Consider the following 20,642-nt stretch of genomic DNA (forward strand, 5'->3'; position numbering starts at 1 on the left):
TTACCTTTGTTTGCTTATCATAAGGAGCTTCAAAAAGCACTGCTGTTTGTTTGCCAGTTCCAAAACCCACCATGAGAAGGGGGGGGTGGGGGTGGGAAAAGTGTTCCTTCTCTTACTCCAAGTATTAGAGGCAAAATATCCCAATGCCTTTTGAAGCTTTCAAGTTAAGTGGACTTAGAACCTAACTATAGACAGCAAACCTACTGAAAGATCTTAGTTCAAAAATTAGAGGACTTCTATAAGTCTCCTGTGTAAGAAGGTTCTTCTGTCACAATATAGCCAACATGTCACTACATCTTGGTCAGGAGTCCCCAAATCTGAGCTGAAATTATTTATGTGTTCTAGTTAACTGTCAGTTCTGTCTTTGCAAAATCCACAATTCAGTCCAAACCCAAGTTTGAGATTACAGACAAAGACCACAAAAGCTTTTCCACTAGTCAAAGTAAAAATCATGTTGATTTAACCTACACTATTTACACCAAGGAAAAAGCCACTTTTAAAAGGATGCAACTGTGACTTAGAAAATAAAACAAACAAATGGAGCATGTATACCCCGTTCACCTTCCTTTGTATCATAAATACAATTTAGTGGAAGAAAGCAGCAATCAGCTGCTCAAGGCTTCTGATTCACAAGCTATTTACAGCGCAAAGTCACAGCACAACATCCTCTTGACAAAACAAAATCTGGGATGGTTTCCCTCAAATCACTGCACTCTAAGATGCAGCTATTTCACAAGAGTATCAGCCTTCCCGGCCCTGCGTGTATGCTAGGAGCAGCAATCTTGTTAGCCATTTTAGCTCATGAATCAAAACCCTTAGAAACCAGCGCTCAAATCGCGAGCAAACATTTCTTAGTGCAATAATTCTGCTATTCACTTTAAAGCGTGTATAGATTCTTAAATAACGTGCCTTGACACATTCACAGAATACAGTGCCATATAGAAAAAAAATATATATACATACCAAATAATATATATATACACACACATACACACTAAGTATCTAACTGGTGTATCTAACATGAGGAGCTGTGAAAAGCAAGAGATACAATTAGTGAATGTTGATGAGCTGGCAACTGATGCCCTAACTGTACACAAAGTGTTCGCTTTTCCATGAATGAAGTTTGCGTTATTCAGTCTTGGAGCATGGAGACCCAAACAGTTTAGCCAAACAAACAAAGTAAAGCCATGCAGCCCTGATGAGACCAAAACTTCTATACTTTTGACAATGGAAAAATGCAGCAGTGGAACCAGCCAGCCTGAGTCATCATGCATTTAAAGCAGTTCAATGAAAGGTAAGAGTAGAACCGTGGACTGAATAATACTTACAGGGTTATCAATTTACCTGACCCATAATTTTCCAAGCGGCTAACAATTAAGAAAATACAAGAGATGTTCAATTTATTTTTCTTTATCCATACTGGACAAGAGCATGCCAACAAATGGAGACAGAACATACATTCTTCTACTGCCAAAGATGGTCAGAACTCCTAAGTTATTTTAACTTCAGTTATTTTAACTTTGCTCTATCAGTCAATAGGCAATTGTTCAAAGGTTTTGTTTCATTCAGAGGTAGTGAAGACCTTTTTTATTTTTTTATTTAAAAAAAGGGTAGTGGGGGGAGATAACAGACAAATACTGAATTTACGAAACTGTTTTTAGAAAATGCAGGCAGCATCTAACAAGCAGCATCGGGTGAGATATCACAGAGGAAAAAGACAAGCTGACAGTTAAAAAAAACCCTAAAATCTCTGTCATTTCAAAAAAAGATGACAACCATCCAGCAGTACAGAAAAACATCAGGTCTAATGTTTGAAAACCTAAACACGAAGTGGTACCACTGAGGCGAAGTCCACACACTAAATGGCATGCTGAAAGGAAAACACCATCGTGACCACCATGAAGTTATACAGTATCAAAACGTCGCTGGTTTGGCTGAGAGTCATTAACTGACAAAGAGCCATGCTTTCCAAGGGTTTGATCACATGCTTACAACAGGCTGCCAAACCACTGCATAGGCACCAAGTACACAGTTGAGACCACAAGCCCATTTAACAGTTAAGCACACAGTTCATTTCGAGCACAGACTTCAATTAATGGGGACAAGCATGTGCTTAGTTCCAGGCACATGAGTAACTGTTCCAAAGACTGGAGGCTCAAAGAAGTCCTCATGTTCTTCTGTAGTGAGCTAGACATCAGGAAAAGGTCTCATCTGAGTTGTGCATGTCTAAGTCATACTCCTGAGATTTATTTCATTCTAGCAACTTTAATTTAAGGGTTATTCACTTGTCTCATCCCACCATCTCCAAAGAACAGTCAGACCAGATAAAAAACAAAAACAAAACCACAAAAACAAAACCCACACATGAGTCAGGTAGAAAATGACCATTACTACAAAGTGCTAATTTTAAGATCACTGATTTTACAGTACTGTAAAGTCTTAACAAAACTGCTTATTTGCATTCAGGTGGACTTGCTTCAGAGAATGAGCGTCACTAGGACCCCTCTGGGTTCCACACAAAACTCCACCCCTACGGAGGATTTTTTTTCTCTTTTCTTCTATCTCTGTCTGAGGCTTATCTTTCTAACAGCTTCCTTGTTCTAGAAAAGCAGTAAGACTTGGGCATACACAGAGAGGATGTCAGCTTGGCTGCTAAATCTCTCCTCTACATTCTGATCATGACCAGCATTCACCACTTCAGCCTCCTGTTTTTTTGACATCCGCATACCCACTGCCAGTCCATCTTAAACAGTCCTCCAGAACTGTAAGTCTTATCACATCATTTCTCTGCTGATGTTTCTGATGACACCTCTTCTCTACTGCAGACAGACTGTTGTTTTGACACCTGCATCAGCTGTGTATTTTTGATCACTCAACTTCTACTGTGCTTCTCTGTTACGATAACCTGGTGGTTGCTATTTGATTTTTCTTGCTGTTAACCCCTTTGCAGCTTTCTGGAAGTAAACCCAAGAAGACTGTACAGATTCATCCCTTCCCATTTAGATCCCTCCTAAAAACTTCCATTTGCTTCCTCTCTTGAGCCCAGCCATCAGTTACAGTCATTCATCACCACAGACCAAACTTCACTTATTATGAAGGCACATCCTCACATTGTTGGTGCTCTAAAACCAAAACACAAATTAAAGGTGGGAAACTTAAAGACCCTCAGGTTACCTTAGTTGAATAACACCTTTTGACCTCAGCATCTGTTAACTGCTCAAAAGCTATAAATCAATTGTGCTGTCCTTTACCAGTTAACATCTTTCACACAGGTATAAGCAATTGTATTGGGTTTGCATGGCAAGGTTTTGGTAGCGCAGGGGTTACAGGAGTGGCTTCTGTGAGAAGCTGCTAGAAGCTTCCCCTGTGTCCAATAGAGCCCATGCCAGCCGGCTCCAAGACAGACCCGCTGCTGGCCAAGGCCGAGCCCATCAGTGATGGTGGTAGCGCCTCTGGGATAACATGTTTAAGAAGGGGGAAAAAAACCCTGCACAATTGCAGCCGGAGAGAGGAGCAAGAATATGAGAGAGAAACAACTCTGCAGACACCAAGGTCAGGGAAGAAGGAGGGGGAGGAGGTGCTCCAGGCACTGGAGCAGATTCCCCTGCAGCCCGTGGAGGGTGAAGACCCTGGTGAGGCAGGCTGTCTGCCTGCAGCCCATGGAGGTCCACGGTGGAGCAGATATCCACCTGCAGCCCGTGGAGGACCCCACACCAGAGCCGGTGGATGCCCAAAGGAGGCTGTGACCCCGTGGGAAGCCTGCGCTGGAGCAGGCTCCTGGCAGGACCTGTGGCCCCGTGGACCCATGGAGAGAGGAGCCCACGCTGGAGCAGGTTTGCTGGCAGGACTTGTGACCCCGCGGGGGACCCATGCTGGAGCAGTCTGTTCCTGAAGGACTGCACCCTGTGGAAGGGACCCATGCTGGAGCAGTTCATGAAGAACTGTAGCCCATGGGAAGGACTCACGTTGGAGAAGTTCCTGGAGGACTGTCTCCTGTGGGAGGGACCCCACGCTGGAACAGGGGAAGAGTGTGAGGAGTCCTCCCCTTGAGGAGGGAGGAGCGGCAGAGACAATGTGTGATGAACTGACCGCAACCCCCATTCCCCGTCCCCCTGCACCACTCGGGGGGAGGAGGTAGAGAAAATTAGGAGTGAAGTTGAGCCCGGGAAGAAGGGAGGGGTGGGGGGAAGATGTTTAAAGATCTAGTTTTTATTTCTCATTATCCTACTCTGATTTGATTGGTAATAAATTAAATTAATTTTCCCCAAATCGAGTCTGTTTTGCCTGTGACAGTAATTGGTGAGCGATGCCTCCCTGTCCTTATCTTGACCCACAAGCCTTTCATTGTATTTTCTCTCCCCTGTCCAGCTGGGGAGGGGAGTGATACAGCAGTTTTGGTGGGCACCTGGTGCCCAGCCAGGATCAACCCACAACAGCAATGCAAAAAAAATATGACATTATGACAAATACTACAATGATTATTCTTTAGCATGTGACTAGTTAAAAGTCCAGTGACACATCTCTTTTATCCAACTCCCAATACAGCTGTGAGCATCAAGAACTCTCACTAGGCTTATACAAGTCGGATACATATACTGGGAATTTAAACACAGTTCCTATTTTGTTGTAAAATCTTTTCCAGGGTGTCATAACCAAAATTGTGTTTGGATTCAAAGTAAACAAAACCAGAATTTTCCTTGGCCCCAGATAAAATAGATTAATTCTTTAATTGCAAGCATAGCATACATTTAGAGGTGGAAGAAACTTCCCAGTTCACTATTATTAGCTATTATTCAGTTATTATTAACTTTAAATTGGCTAGGAAAATCTTCTGCAAACTCACTTCAACACCCCCTGCACCACTGGTGAATAGTATGGGAGGAGCACAGCAATACTGCTTCTCTGCCCTCTGACTCAAGACAAGTTTTCCTGCATTCTTCTTTAGTGCCTTTTTCCCCCTTTGAGACATACAAACACATACTTTTACACAAATGAGGGAAGGGACGGGACATCGGAAGTTAAAACCAGAAACAACAAAGCAGCCCCAACTTGTTTAAAAAAAAGATAAGAAAAATGTAAAAAGCACAGTTATTGCCACCCCACCCCACCCCCCGCAGTTTTACCTACTGTAGTAATAATTCTCAGCCACAATATACCTCAGAGCCAGGAAGCACACATTACCAGATTTCTGCATGTTGTAGAGACTCATTAACAAAAGTACATGAACTGGAAAACATTCCAAGGAGGTTATTTATGCAAGTGCCAAAATCAACACACCAGTTTCACCATCGTTCCAGTGCCAGGGTGGGATTTCAATACCAAAGAGTCACCAGGCAGGTCTTTCAAGTTTAAGGGGAAAAACATTTGTAACTATGAACAGGTTTAGACATTCTCGGTTCTTGCCAAAGTTTGTTTCGCTACTCAATTCAGTGAGAGAGGGACTGAGCTGCAAGATGAGATACTTAAGATAAAATCTGTCAGTGACTCAAGTCTTGGTCAGACATGCAGCTGTTCCACGTTTTACCTTATATATCGGCACCAGATACAGAAGAACCTTTGAACCAGGAAACTTTGAAGGAGTATTTGCATACAAACTCCTCAATAATCCCAAATCAAGAAATCTTAGACCAAAAGGTAGAAACTGGTTTTACAAGTGTGCATTGAAACAATCTGGCAATGTAACGGTTTGACAGGCTGACCCAAAATCCAATCCTAGTAAACTGCTAACAAAAAAATCCCCAAAACCCAACAACCCCAAACAAACCCCAAAACCACCAAAAAAAAACCCCACACCACCATAAAAAGGCTAGAACTCAGATTATCTCACCAGGTTATACTGGAGCAGGCACATAATTTCTGCCATCTCATCTATAAAAGCTCTCTTTGCTACAGCAATAATTTTGCAGGGAAGGACAGAGACACCAGCAAGTAGATACGATATTTGTTACATGTATTCTTCTCCCTAGTAGAGTCCCCTTTTTTCTGTACGCTTGTTACCAGACTAATGTCTTTGTCCCTCTCCAACAGAAACCAGTAAAGGCCTGTCCCACACCCATTTCTTATAAGGATGAAGACCACAAATGCACAGCTGTTGTAGCACTCTGTAAGGCAGAGAAAGAATGAAAGAAAGCGGGAATGAAAAGAGGGAAAGGAAAAGAGGGGAAGATACTGAGCAAGAATATCTGCAGTGCATACTCTACTTCTGCATCTGACTGCTTCTGTGAAGGGGGAATCAGTGTACAAGTACTCATACTGATTGATGTGCAAAGGTCTGAGAGCCCAATCTTCGCCATACTATCTCAGGAGACATCTTAAGCAACAAACAGCAGGCAGAGGTGTTGAAAATGACTGCTGTCAGAAGCTCGTGCCTGGCTTTAAATATTAATTAGTCAGTTTGAGATGAAAATAAATGGAAAAGATGGTATGCTTTCTCACTGTCAAGCAGAACCTTCAACAGAAAAAGTGTGACACATTTTTCAGTTTTCCTTAAGTGCTCTACCAATGCATTTTGGGTTTGTTTTTTTTTCCAAGTCAGTAATGACGAGAAGGAAAATGAAAATTGAACATTGTACCAAGACACCGAATTGTTCCTCCCTGCCATTCCAAAGGGAAACTCAGAATTGGGATCTTTGCCATTATCAGCACCCCTGAAGCTGCTCCTGCAGATGCTTTGCGTAACAGCAAACAGTACTTGTTATACCTGTGCACTGTGTTTACACAGAACATTTTTCTTTCAGAGCTATGAAATGTGACTCTTCACTGAATTCCTCTGAATTTTAACCAGAAAACTTGTACTACAGATATGTTCATGTTTGGTTAAAGCAAAAAGCTACTGGTTAAGAAAAATACTACACAAAGAAAATGCAGCTCCAGGAACAGACGAAACATGAGCAGAGAGCAGTCGATTTCTTTCTGTTTTCGAAACTGGCATTTCAGCACTGTTAGAAGGCAACCTAAAGACTTTGAGGGAAAAGTGTTTTATTGCACAGCCTAAGCACAAGAAATTGAAACTGAAACTTGAAAAATTGAAACTGAAAAGTCTTGTTAACTAGACGGTAGGTTCTGCAATACATGCATAGTAGCAGTATTTTTGAGACAAACCATTGCATCAGTTGTTTATGCTTTCTATTTGTTACCATTACCAGCTTGCAATTCAAATCCACTGATCTAGAGGGTGGATATGACCCTCCAGTTGGAGCAGGACTGACTTCCTTTAAAAATAAAAAATAAAAGAATTTTAAAAGTCCACAGAGCAAAACATACTTTAATGAAACATTCTGGAAATCTTACGTTAAACGTAATTTCAAAGTGTTCGCTCTAATGAGAAAGATACATAGGTGTGGAGACCTTTACAGGAAAAAAAAAATCTGTGTCAAAGAAGTGGATGCCAAGGAGCTCTGTTTCCTCTGTTTCTCTGCCAAGCTCCCTGGGAACCACCCTCTCCCATCTTTATTTCCTGGACCTTCTACAACTCCCCAGCTCACCTCATTCCAGATACCACCTTCCATTTCCTCATCACCTGCCTTCTCCAAACACAGACTCATCCCTGACTTTAACCCACCCCTTGTGCAGGTGTCCCCTTCCCTCTCTCTCACGCGCACTAATGTTCTCCGCACACGTTCTTGTTATTCACTTCACCCTTGGATATCCCCAACTCCTTCACCAATTGGGCAATGCTTTCCACCTCTGAAACCCATTTCTGGTTCCAAGCCTCCAGTTTCTTGTTCAGCATTAATCCCTTTATTGTTCTGAACCAGGCCCTTGACTCTGTTATTCCCCCCAAACAGACACACTCCATATTCACCCTGTTTTACCTGCTTCTGAAGCCAAGCCTTCTCCTCTCACCTGCTCCTGTCCCTGCTCCTTCCAAGCCACACTGCTCGCCTTCATGTACTGTCTCCAATACCATGAACTTCATTAACTAAGAAAAGTGCTTATATGCTACATAAGCTATTAAAGGCTAATCTGGAAATAAAGTGTATCAGTAAAACCTTACACACTATAACAAACTCAGAGCAATTCTGCTTAAAGGTGGAATAGACAAAATTGACAAAATTGTATGAGTCTCAAGCACAGATAGTTTAGGACACCTGTGTAATGCATTAAATTAAGGCCTTTGTAAAGACATGGAAAGTTTGCTGCTGAATGAGCACAAGATCAAAATTGCCATCACATTCCAACCCAGAAAAATGGTTTTCCCAAGGTCCTGCCTCTTGCTAGTGTTTATGCAACCCGTCTGGGTACGCCCTCTGCAATTTTCTGTTCAGAACCAGCAGCACCTCTGCAGAGGAGACACTGTCCTGCTAGAGGAGCTGCAGTACTCACATCTTCTCTTCTCTCCCTCACCTTCCCCCCGTCAAACACCCGCTTACAAACCAATCTGTAAAGGAGCAATAAGGGCTATTGTGGAGCCTCGATTAGGTGACTGACCTGTGGCAGCTCAGACCTGGGCCACTGGAATTGTTGCTGCCAGTGCCACAGCAGCATCCTCTGCCCCTGCTCGATCCCTCCTCTTCAGACCATTGACTCTCCTCCATCTCCCGGTTCCCAGACACTTTGCTTCCTCCTCACACCTCCTCCTCAAGCTCTCCAAGCTCTGTAAGTAAGCAGGCCTGAGCAGAAGTGTGTGCTCACTAGCCAGAGCTGATACTCCTCTCAATTCCCATCCATCGGCTGCCACCTGAGTATGTACCCCTCCTGCTCCTGAAGTGACTGAAAGTGGTGAACAAAAGCTACGACCTCACAGCCACATGTTAGAAACAGATAGGAAAATTAAGGGGGAGAACTACTTGGACAAAAATTACAGAGAAACAGTAGTGCAAACAGAACCAACTCGCAGTCCCGTGCTCCAATCACAGGATTCTGCTTCCCCCAATCTCTTTCCAGAATTTGCTGCTGAACTAAACTTGTAAGGCCTTTGTTATATTTAGTTTCACAAGAGAAATTCTAGCCTCATTTCATTCCATATACCCATACAATAGACAAGAAGTACTAGTACTAGATCATAGCTGTAAGATTTGAGGTATCAGTGATCTTGGTCACGTCAGGTCCTCATATTTACAGGCAAAAGTAGTCCTGAGATCTCCAAAACCAAAAAGATTATCAAAACAGTCTCTGAATCATTTTTCAGAACATGAAACCTTCCCTTTGCTGTTGCTCACAAGAGTGAGGTGAGGAAGACTCCGGCAGTATTTTTACACTACATGCAGAAGAGGCACATTGATGTTTAAATGCATTCACTCTACCAGAACTCCCAGTCTTCAAATAGTGCTGGACCTGACACCCACACTGGGAATTACTAGTTACAAACTAATTAGATCCAAGCCTTCTTGTTCAACTGCAAGGACATTTTGCACTTCCAAGCCACCAAATCACCACAGCTGCTGTTCAGATTTATGCTGTTCAGATCTAATGGACAAGTTTCTGGTTGTGATCGGTTTGGGAAGAACACTCAGTGGATCAAAGCTGCCTGCTACTTCTTGTAGGCATTTGAAATTGAGAGTTTTCTGTTTGTATAATCACATCTGTGAGAGTTAATTGCACAAAACTTACCTCTTTGGGCAAAGATGTTAATTTGTTTCTATCGGCATTCAAATTGTTCAGCTTCTTTAGTTTTCCGATGCTCTTCGGCAATGACTGTGCCAACAAAAACAAAATAATATGCAAATAGAATTTGTAAATTCACAGAGTCAGAACAAAATTTATCTCACTTTAAAAATGAATTAATATACTGATCCATTTTCAGAACTGGAATGTAGTTAACCCTTGTTACTACCAGGCCTTCCAAAGGAGATCCAAGGTTTTATCTTGCAGAAGAAATGTCTAGGAATGTTAGTTTCTAATACAAATTCACTCATGAGTTCTCTCTGCACTAAGATGATAGATGCACAATAGCTGTGTACAGAAGCATGTCTGCAGAATGTCCATATTATCTAACTTTAGGCTCCCTAAATAGCTAATTGAGAGGCAAGCTTCTAACTTAGGTGCTATGAACTGACCTCTGGAGAGGCATCTTTCCAACAGGCTTAAGCTCCTAACTCAACCAAGCACCAACCTAACTTTATAAAAATCTAGGTTTGAGCATTTCTTAACACTTCTGCTCTCCAAGTGTCACTGTCCTTTAAAGGCAGTTTCAAAATAATGGAAGGAAACACCTAATGGGAGGAAGTCTGAGGTTTTGTTTTAATTGACCACATATCATATTTAATACTTGGCTGGAGTAGATCAGCAGAGCACGGAACAGTACAACAGCAGCTCTGCAGTGCTCAGGGCTTCTATTCAGTTCCAGCAAGTCTGATCCAGATAACGCACAGCAAAAATTGGCAACAATGCAACGCGGCACAAACTCCGCATTAAAAACACAACAAAGTAAATGATACCTGCACTCCAGGTGCTCAGATTCCCTTACTGATCATGAAAGATTCAAGACTGAATATGTAATTGCTTAAGCCTTTGGAAGGGAGGATTGTTACTACATACAACTTGATCTTCAGCATTCATTTAACAGGTTAGAAATAAGATGCATTTAAAGGAAACTCGCTACTTAACAGTAGTAATGGTGAGTAACCTTACGAGCTAAGTGATTCAGTACTTAGCAGCAGGTCTTATTACTGCCAGCCATTTGAGCAGTCATGACCATGCTTACCTGCAGTTGGTTTTCTGTTAGAACTAGTTCAGTAAGGCTTTCGCAGTCTCCAATTGAATCCGTTAGTTGAATAAGTTTGTTCTGATCAACCTTCAAAATGGAGAGCCTCCTCAATTTTCCTGGACAGAAAGAACAACACATTTGTTTAGCTTAGTATCCTCTGATACCTGCTTTAATTATAGAAAATCATTCTGCTGCAAAACTTTTAGAAATCCTCTAACACAATGAAATTTTTTTTTCAGGTAAAAAAAAGAATTCAAGCACTGCTTCACTTGGTGCTTGCACTATTTTTCCAAGTTTATAACATCACTGAATTCATATTCAATATAAATATTCATATTCAATATTTAAGCATATTAAATTGTACTAAAGTTGCAGTCTGAATGGTACCCTGTGTAAATGTCAAGGACGTGTCTACCCAAAGGCCTAAAACCAGGAGACAATTATCTATTTTTTCCTCAATTATACAATGTTTATTCATAAAGGAGTGTTCAGAAGATCACCTATGCCTACTCAACCATAGTAAGAAAGGCTTGCACTGAAGTGACAGCCCAAACTCAAACAGGATCAAGGTCTCTTTGTCCTAATATAGAACCCAGTTAGTCAGACATGAAACCCAAGTTCATTTTTCAGAATGGAAATCAAACTTCTTTGAAGATCTTCTCCCAAGGAAGGACAAAATACTATTTCAGAGCAGAAAGCCCACCTTGTTCTTCCTTGTATAAGGCAGAAATTTTTTACAATGAGGGTGGTGAAACACTGGAACAGGTTGCCCAGAGAGGTGGTAGATGCCCCATCCCTGGAAACATTCAAGGTCAGGCTGGACGGGGCTCTGAGGCAATATGATCTAGTTCATTGCAGGGGCGGGTTGGACTAGATGACCTTTAAAGGTCCTTTCCAGTCCAAACTATTCTATGATTCTATGATTCTGCTCCTTTGTAGCAGAATGATCTTTGGTGCAAAGCACAGCTGACCGAGGCAGAGCCCAAGACAGAGAATTCAGGAGACATCACTAGCTGCTGACACCCCCCGGCCCATCCCCACACTGTCCAAAATAGCTGTAATAGGCTGGCACATCAAATTCATTGATGATGCTAAATCATGACGAGACGGCTGATACACAGTAAGATAGCAACCTAAACAGAAACCCAAGGTTCAGCAAGAAGTGCAGAGCTCTGCACCCGGGCAGAATAAGCCCGTACACCAGTACAGGCTGCCAAGTGACAGGCTGTACAAAAGCCCTGCTGGAAAGGACCTGGGGCTTATGGTGGGCACCATGCTGAAGATGAACTAGCAGTGCACTCTCATCAGAAATAAAGTAAACACTGGCTGGACTATGTTAGGAGAATTACGGCCAGAAGATCAACAGAAGCAGCCGAGGCGGCATCTAGCAACAGCCCACAACTACTTCAAGGTCTGTTACAGAGATGACAGAGCCAAACTCTTCTCTGCAGTGGCATGCAAGACAGCAACGGCCACAAATCAAGGTGTGGGAGGTCCTAGCTGGACATCAGAAGCTTCCTGACTGGGAGGTTGCACAGCACTGACACAGGCTGCCCAGGGGTGCTGGAGCCACCTCCATTAGGGACTTTAGAGACTTGGTGAGACATGGCCACAGCTGACCTGACCCACTGGTGTTGGTGAGAGCCCTGCTTTGAGGGCTCTACAGATTCACCAATCCAACCAAGGATTCAGTGATCAGCTGAGCTCCTCCCAGTAGGTTCCACAGAGACCAGCGAGGTTCACTTCAACCACAATACCAGATTTTCTCAATTTCACATAATAAGTTCCAATATTACACAAAAAGAATAAGTACTGTAGCCCTACCCAATTTTCCAAACGCAAGTAAGCTATTATATTCACATAAGTAGCAATTTTTTTTTCCTTTATAACAAAATTACATCCAGAAAATGTTACAAAATGCACATGCAAACTAGGCCTGGCCTGAAATGGCCTGGCTGTTGGCAATCTCCTTCCCCAGCAAAGGATTTCCATTTAACAGGATTCTCAAGAAGGAACAGCTCCTTTTGTTCACCAGCTGGTGTTACTGACAAGCTCCCCTCTTGCAGGCTGCGTGGGCTGTAGCCTTTGAGAAGATACAGCTCCATTTCTGATGTACAACAACTGTACTGGCCAGCTCAAATCATCAGAGAGGGCTGCTACAACTGTCTACCAAACATACACTAACCAACTGTAGGACCCACAGTAGTCACCCCACTCCACCAAGTTTAACATCTAGAAAAACATTAGTCCTTTCTTAGGCTCATATAGCATATGGAAGGAGGGAGAAGGTCTGTCCATTCTTTTCCACATTCCTGCTTAAACCACATTCACAAGTCCTCCCTCCCCTACACCTTTATTTTTGAAAAAAAATCCTGGCAAGCAGAAGGCACGCTCTTGCAACATGAAACTCTCTGGAAAAACAGCTGATGAGTAGTAGAGAAACAATGCCTCGCTGACTCCTCATCACAGCTACTGCAGGGGTAAAAACATTTACCTTAAAAAAGGCACTGGTAATGCTTCAGAAAACATTCCTCAATTATTAAATTATTAAACCAGAAAGGTTGTAGTTTGGATCCTCAAGGGTGAAGAGTAGTGGGCTGAAGCTGGAATAGCCTTCCACCGGGTTCAGTATAGGATTAATCACATTGTCCAATTGAAGATAATTACACATCCCCACTAAAAAGGATGTCTTTTTTGTAGTGATACTGTCAGTCACTCTTATCAAGTGACCTACAGCATGTTACAAGCTAGAATTTTACAATGTTAAAGAGTTATGACGGTGACGTGGACACACTAGGAACAGAGAGGATATATTAACTTTTATTTTGTTCAGGTAGGTATCAAGTGAAAGCCAAAAAAGGATTACAAGGTAGTCATTATGCAGACAATTAAAATGAGAAATTAATAGAGCTATGCATTTCATACTAAGCAAAAAAAAAAAAAAAAAAAAAAGCTGAGACAAGCTCATCTCTTGCACAAAAAGACTTCAAAAGACTTGAAAACAAACGACTTCCAATTTACGGTGGATTAAATGGTTCTGTGTGATAGCATTCACCTTGTACTTACCAATGCCATCAGGTAAGACCTGAAGTAAATTCTGAGAAACAAGCAAGTCTGTTAAAGAAGTCAGACCACTAATTTCTTCAGGAAGGCATTCCAATTTATTTTCAGAAACATCCAGACAAAGCAGGTTTTTCAGGTTTCCTACTTCCTGCGATACAAGACAAAAAATTTAAGTCATGCCCAAACACATAACAAAGCAATCTGAAAAATGTACCATCGCAATGAAATTCCAGAAAGAAAAACAATTCTCTGTATGATCTCTAAATTGGCTATTCTTTGTATGACCTCTAAATGCAGAAAAAAGTAAATAATAACATTTTACATATGATAAACCAGCAAAGTGATTCAGTCACAGTTTCATATTCTAACTATTAAGACTGGCTTCAGTAGTCAGACAAGGTATGCTGAGCACACCCTGGCAAGCACCAGCCAAAACTGGAGTTTTCCTCAAGTAGAGACTGCAAAGTTGTTTTTTCAGAACTACAGATTATCAACCTCCACGTAATTAAAGTCTGCCCCTCCCAATTAACCCTAGGCAAATTAGGATTAGTCCCTCCTGGCTGATAAAGCAACATGCCATGACATCTAGGGATTTCATATCTTCACATCTCCCAACTGCAACAAATGTAGAAATAGGAATTGGGAGTGTTGCTCTAGCAAGCATATTTGAACTGCCAAGTTATACTGCCATCATCTACAATTATTAATGATTACTTAATTTTTTACAATCGTAATCCGCCAATTAGCTTAGAAGTCTGACAGAGAAATACCTTTGTCCCTATTAGCCATCAGAGCACCCTCCCATTCCTCATGTACACAGACACCCCTATACACGCTCTAGAATAGTTCTCATTTTAGTCATCCAAATCATCTTTTGGAGAACAGAACGGCTAGGGCAGAAGTGTCTTTTACTTCTACACACGTGAAATTTTCATACAGCCTTGACCCTAACTCACAAGATCAGTCCTTTTGTTTTGGAAATGTTTGCCTCTCAAGAGGATCTTTCATTAAACACACACACACCCCTTTCATCCTACAAGTTCATCTTTTGGACATTAGACAAAATACACAACAATAGCCAGCTTCAATAAAAGCAGCTGCCGCAGTCACACTTGACATTTTATGAATGATTATCAGTGTTTAACTACATCTACTTAAAAAAGTTATTAGGCCAAGCCAACAACAACAAAGTCGACAAAGCCCACTAAACTGTAACTGTGTTGGGTTTGTGTGGCAGGGTTTTGGTAGCGGGGGAGGGGCTACAGGGGTGGCTGCTGTGAGAAGCTGCTAGAAGCTTCCCTGGCTCCAACTCGGACCCACCTCTGGCCAAGGCCGAGCCCGTCAGCGATGGTGGTAGCGCCTCTGGGATAACATATTTAAGAAGGGGAAAAAGACTGCTGAAAAACCTGCAGCGGAGGGAGGAGTGGGATGTGAGAGAAACAACCATGCAGACACCGAGGTCAGTGAAGGAGGAGAGGGAGGGGGGGCGCTGGAGCAGAGATTCCCCTGCAGCCCATGGAGGACCCCACACCAGAGCAGGTGGCTGGGCCTGGAGAAGGCCATGACTCTGTGGGAAAGCCCACGTTGGAGCAGTTCACGGAGGACTGCAGCCCATGGAAAGGACTTGGATTGGTAACAAATTAAATTGATTTCTTTCTCCCTAAGTCAAGCCTGTTTTGCCTGTGACCATAATTGGTGAGTGATCCCTCCCTGTCCTTGTCTCGACTCACAAGCCTTTTGCTGTGTTTTCTCCTCCCCATCCCGCCGGGGGGGAGGAGTGAGCGAGCAGCTGCGTGGTGCTTTGTTGCTGGCTGGGCCTAAATCACGACAGCAACTGATTTCCAAGTTACACTGTTGACAATGAGATCAATGAGAGCAAATAACAGCAAACTGCATGAGGAACAGGAGCAAACAGGTTTTGACTTGGCTCTAAAGGAAAAAGAGGGAAAAGAAACCGTCCCACATCTTATCACAGTTCTTAAGAAAGGGAATTTAGAGTGCTGTAAGCTTTATATGCTAAGGCCCCTCATCCCACGACTGATGTCAGATGGGGGATTCGCCTGCATAAATCAGAATTTCTATTTATGGCAACAGTTCTATTATTGTACTTCTCCCAAACACTGTATTTGAATGGAAGAAGATGACTGCAAAAAAACAATTCATCCTCAAAACTGTCAAAACGGCAATTTAGATAGATACAAAAGATGAGGGTTAGCTCAGCCAACTACTGGCTCCCTGACCATTGGGCCAGGACTATAAACAGAGGATGTGTCATCCTATAAATTGAACAATGTGCCTATTAGGAAACAATTCCTTTGTCAAAATGTTTAAAAGAAAACGTCTAATGACATAGGATATCATGTACAATCCCTTGCAGAGGAATTTATTAAGAGAACACCCTTACACATCCAAAACCAAACCCAGCCAAAGTGAACTGAGAAAACTATTCAATTTTAAATCACCTCCCTTTAGGTATGAATTAAAAGGTTTTCTTTTAAAAGCATCTTCAAAACAGTATCAGTAGAGCTCATCTTTACCTGAGGTATTTCAGCTAATTGGTTTCCATCCAACCAGAGGTCTTTAAGATTGAAAAGTGCACCAATTGTTTCTGGCTATAACATAAAAAGTAATAATGTTAAGTAGCATTGAAGCTTCAAGTAAAAACCAAATAGCCACCCTGTAATTACAGTCTGAGTAAACCAATCCTTACTCCAAGCACTATTTAGAGGTACCACAGTTAAATGCAGCAAGGGTGACTGTAAGCATTTGGGAACTCCATCATACAAATTGTTATAGCTTAACAAGCTACCATACTTTACCTGACACGCACTAACAAATTGCACGCGCACTTAATCTATTGCAAATCCAACATTTAATTGAGTCAGCTTAGGTGAGATGACAGGTATCTTTTGGTAGATCTGTCTGCCACAATGTCAGACACTGCAACCCTCAAGAGTTTGCCGCAGCCCTTTCCCAAAGATTCCTACTCCCACCCTGGAAACAGCTGAGCTTTCATCTGTGCTCAGCCCGTCCAGCTCCCTACAGAAGCCCATGTATTCATTGTAACTGCAAGTGCAGACAAGAGTTTGTGCCCTTCCACTCCTTTTTCTTTCCACAGAAAAAGTCTGTGCAGTGCTCTCATTTTCTGGAGATCAGCTGCAGTTTTTTGGGTAAAGTAATATTGCACTGAACAAGACTGAGCAGATATGGGAAGCACCAGCTCATTGCCAAAATTCATCTGTACGTATAAAAAGACTCTCCTTCCATATGTTTTTCTTTCTTCAATTTTGGACATCCTATGACCTATTTAATCTAAATGATGCGTAAAACAAGACCAATGTGCACTTTCAGTGGCATGTTCTCTTACCAAGTGATAAAGTTCATTGTTTCCTAAATCAAGTTCTTCTAGTCGCTGCAGCTGGGCAAGTGATCTGTGAGATGAGATAAGTCAAAACAAAACCACATCAGACTAAACCAACAGAAACCCCATGTATTTGAATGAGCTCATTTTACTGAAACTCGTATTTCAAATTACAACGTACTGTAGACAGTTATTTTACTGGGCATAGACTATTTGCAGTAATATCTTACTGAAAAAATAATTTGGTTTGTCAGTATAACCCTATGCCCTTGAAACTTAAAACTTAGTATAGGCAATCAAATCATTATTCTTTATTTTAACCATCAGTCCCTCAGGGTGGACAATGCCACATAGTTTAGTATAGTTGGTTAGATTTATTTTTAGGGGGAGTTTACAGTTATGCAACTGGATAAAAATTCCCCATAGTGATCACACGTAACAGTGTGACTCAAGACTCAGTAAATCCATCATTTATCTTCTCAACATGATCTATCCATTTCTGAAGTATTTCAGGTTGGATTTGAGGATGTAAACAGAGGGAAGCCCAAAAGGATGTAAAAGAAGTTCTCTGAACATGAACAGACACAGAGGGCCATCCTTCTACTTCAAAAGCAGTCTGTTGTGGAGCTCTTGCTTACCTTCCCCAAAGCCGCAGTAGCATGAAAGACAGCGAGACTCGTCAGCTACATTACTGACAGTCAGAATTTTCCAAGAGTAATAAAGTTGTCAACATTTGTGATAGCTTCATTCTGACACCGCGTGGCAAAACCTAGCTAGCAATTCATATCTTCTGACCACTGACATTTAAAGTGCCTTGTGGCTCACAGCTATAAACAGCCACAACTGAGGTACTGGGTAGACTGACAGGGAAAAAGGACCCCAAAGCAACTGGGGAAGAGATTCTGATTAAAATAGGTTAAATCTATTACAGTATCTATTAGATTACCTAAGCAAGCAGAATAGGAGTCACCAAAACTCCTGCAAGAAGCACCAAGGTAGTGAAGGAAGAAAACTCCTTCTCTGGAGAAAGAAAAGGCTTCTTCCAGGCAGCCAAAAAGGATCCCCAAAATATAAGATACCAGATTACTCTTACAGAAGACCACCAGTTCCTCTGCCACAATACAGCCAGCACAGAGACATCCAGGTATCTTTTTTCCCCCAAAATCACAGTAGGTGGAGTCAGACTTCAGACATCAGTAGGCCTAGTTTGTTACCAAGGCTTTGACCTCCAGGTTTTGGAAACTTTTGGTTACTTAGCTCTGAACACGAACGTTTATTTAAATGCTGTGAAGGTCTAGAGTGGAAATCTCTGAGCTCCTATTACCCTACATTCACAGTTATGAAATTCCAGCATGAGAACAACCCAAACCACCATTCCCACTGCTGATCCACTCGTTCAATGCATGCAGGAAGAAATGTTTGGTGCTGCTGTATTTTATACAGAATATTTTTATAGAGCGAAACCAATCAACACAGACTGCAGGCTCCTGCTACTAACCAAGTACAACTAGAAGTAATGGATGTAACCAGGTGTTGCTAAAACAAAACTGTATCTCATACTTTATGTCAATCGGCACTAAATATTTTTTCTAGCTGTCATTCAGTTTCATATATTAGCAGATTTTAAGAATAAGAACATTTTATGTTAATATAAACAAACACATGAAATGTCACTTACTCAGGTAAATATGTCAGCAAATTTTCTCTAAGTTCCAGTGAAGCCAGGTTATAAAGACTAGGGGGGGGGAAGAAAAAAAAAAACACACCACATTTTAATGCAATCTTACTTTTTATATTCCACATTTTCAGAAGAAAAGTGTGTGTTCACACAGTTTAAAACAAAATTGCTGTGAATTGATTTTTTTGTTGTTTTAATTCAACCACACTATCATGTGAAAGGCAGCATACAAAGACTGGAAGTTTTTGCTTGTTTCTGTGTGATACTTCAACACATTAAAGCTAGAAAGTAAACAGACAAAACACGAATTTCCATTTGTTAAAAGGTCAGTAGTTGCAAGTTGCAGAACAGAGCATATTCATATGAATTGCATTTACTTACTCGCTTTCAGAATCTGGCGTGGGCTACCAAAGTTACAAAGCATCAGGTAAACCCATCACTGTTCTAATGATGGCGTGCTTATTACTGTAAGTGACATTATGCTTCTAAGCGGCTCACTTACTCCATATCCCAGGCTTTTACTAACATCACCATAGCAACATTCAGATTTTTCAGGGGTTTATTTATGACTAAATGGAACACAAGGAGTCAGACATTATCCCAACACTATAATCTGCTCTAATCCTCCAGCGTCCCCAGGAAAAATAAAAATCAGATATGGTGATTGCAAATCGGTAGTTTCCTACAACAGAATGTGTTCTGTCCTGCTGTGCAGGGAAAGGGGACAGCGTGCTAGGCCTTAAATAAAATCTAGATTAAAAAAGGAATTCTACTAAATTTGAAACGTGTTAAATCTAAACCCAAAACGTTTTCGTTTGTACACTTTAGGAAAAAACCTAAGCCCATGTACTCAGACCACATAAAACTGAAATACTTGTTTTCACTTCAAACAATACCAACATACTGAATTACAGGATCATTAGTTAGCCCCAGTAAAAAAGCAGCTGATAACCTGAATAAAGCTAAAGAAAAACCTTCAACTCCAATACAGCTATCTAAGCAGGGAAAGCAACATAACTGATATAATGAGTTATTAAAGGGGAAAGAAGATGTTTCATGGATTGACTTTGGATGGTGTCTGAGAAATACATCCTTATTTCAAGCTCCTATTTCGCACTGCATTCAGAAAAGAGTAAACGAAATCTCACAGGAGCTTTGATTACAGTCTCAGTAGTCCTCCCCAGCTTTTAAAATAAGCATGTTCTACCCAATAGGTTCTGTATTCCTCCAGAAGAAAAACGGTTAAAACATACCATATAGGTGAAGATACTTTTAGTAGACGCCTATTACAAATTCAATTAAAAGATAAGTGAGAATAACTCAGCTTGGCAGAAACAAGGTAGTAAGGAAGCCATCATTCCAATGACACAAAAGAAAACTCTCACATAAAAGTTTTAACACTATAAAACACAAGTCAAGATGGGACACGGTATCCAACATCCTCATGGAAACCAAACCGGTGGAGGGGGAGAGGTGATGGAGAACCATTTCTCTCAGAGAGGAACATGGGTCTGCTCGTACTCACATTGCCACCCACAGACTGCCATTACATTTTTCTTTACAGGTTTTCTAGAAACCTATTCCAATCTTCCTTTGAATTTTGCACCTTCTCTTCAAGTTCGTATTAGGTGAGGCCCATGATTCACTTTTATCAAGAGAATACAAAAAGGATGCACACACCGCCAAGTTGCCTTGTAATTTTGTGTTTGAAGATCACCCTGCATCTACTTATCTCCCTCCCCATCACGTTGAAGTGTCGATGAGTAAAATGGTGCAATCTCTTAATTTCTCTTCTTACATCAGACACTGCTTTGGCTGTGGTTAAACAGAAATCTTTGTCAGCAAAACCACGTTCAAGAGCAAGAACTTGGGAACCACCATCTTAACCAGCC

General features: G+C 41.5%; 1 protein-coding gene across 2 annotated transcripts in view; it reads right to left on the reverse strand.

Annotated features, from left to right (window-relative positions):
- LRRC1 (leucine rich repeat containing 1) overlaps window positions 1-20,642 on the reverse strand; it is a 77,811-nt gene that overhangs the window by 6,930 nt on the left and 50,239 nt on the right. For both annotated transcript variants that reach the window (XM_050893604.1, XM_050893605.1), the window contains exons 5-10: window positions 18,751-18,807; window positions 17,079-17,142; window positions 16,249-16,323; window positions 13,715-13,859; window positions 10,646-10,764; window positions 9,553-9,636 (exon numbers count right to left, since the gene is read on the reverse strand). In XM_050893604.1, the coding sequence (XP_050749561.1) occupies window positions 9,553-9,636; window positions 10,646-10,764; window positions 13,715-13,859; window positions 16,249-16,323; window positions 17,079-17,142; window positions 18,751-18,807 (544 nt within the window). The remainder of the gene's footprint in view (window positions 1-9,552; window positions 9,637-10,645; window positions 10,765-13,714; window positions 13,860-16,248; window positions 16,324-17,078; window positions 17,143-18,750; window positions 18,808-20,642) is intronic.

The sequence above is a fragment of the Gymnogyps californianus genome, chromosome 3, assembly GCF_018139145.2.
Source record: "Gymnogyps californianus isolate 813 chromosome 3, ASM1813914v2, whole genome shotgun sequence".
In the NCBI taxonomy this organism is placed as follows: domain Eukaryota; kingdom Metazoa; phylum Chordata; class Aves; order Accipitriformes; family Cathartidae; genus Gymnogyps; species Gymnogyps californianus.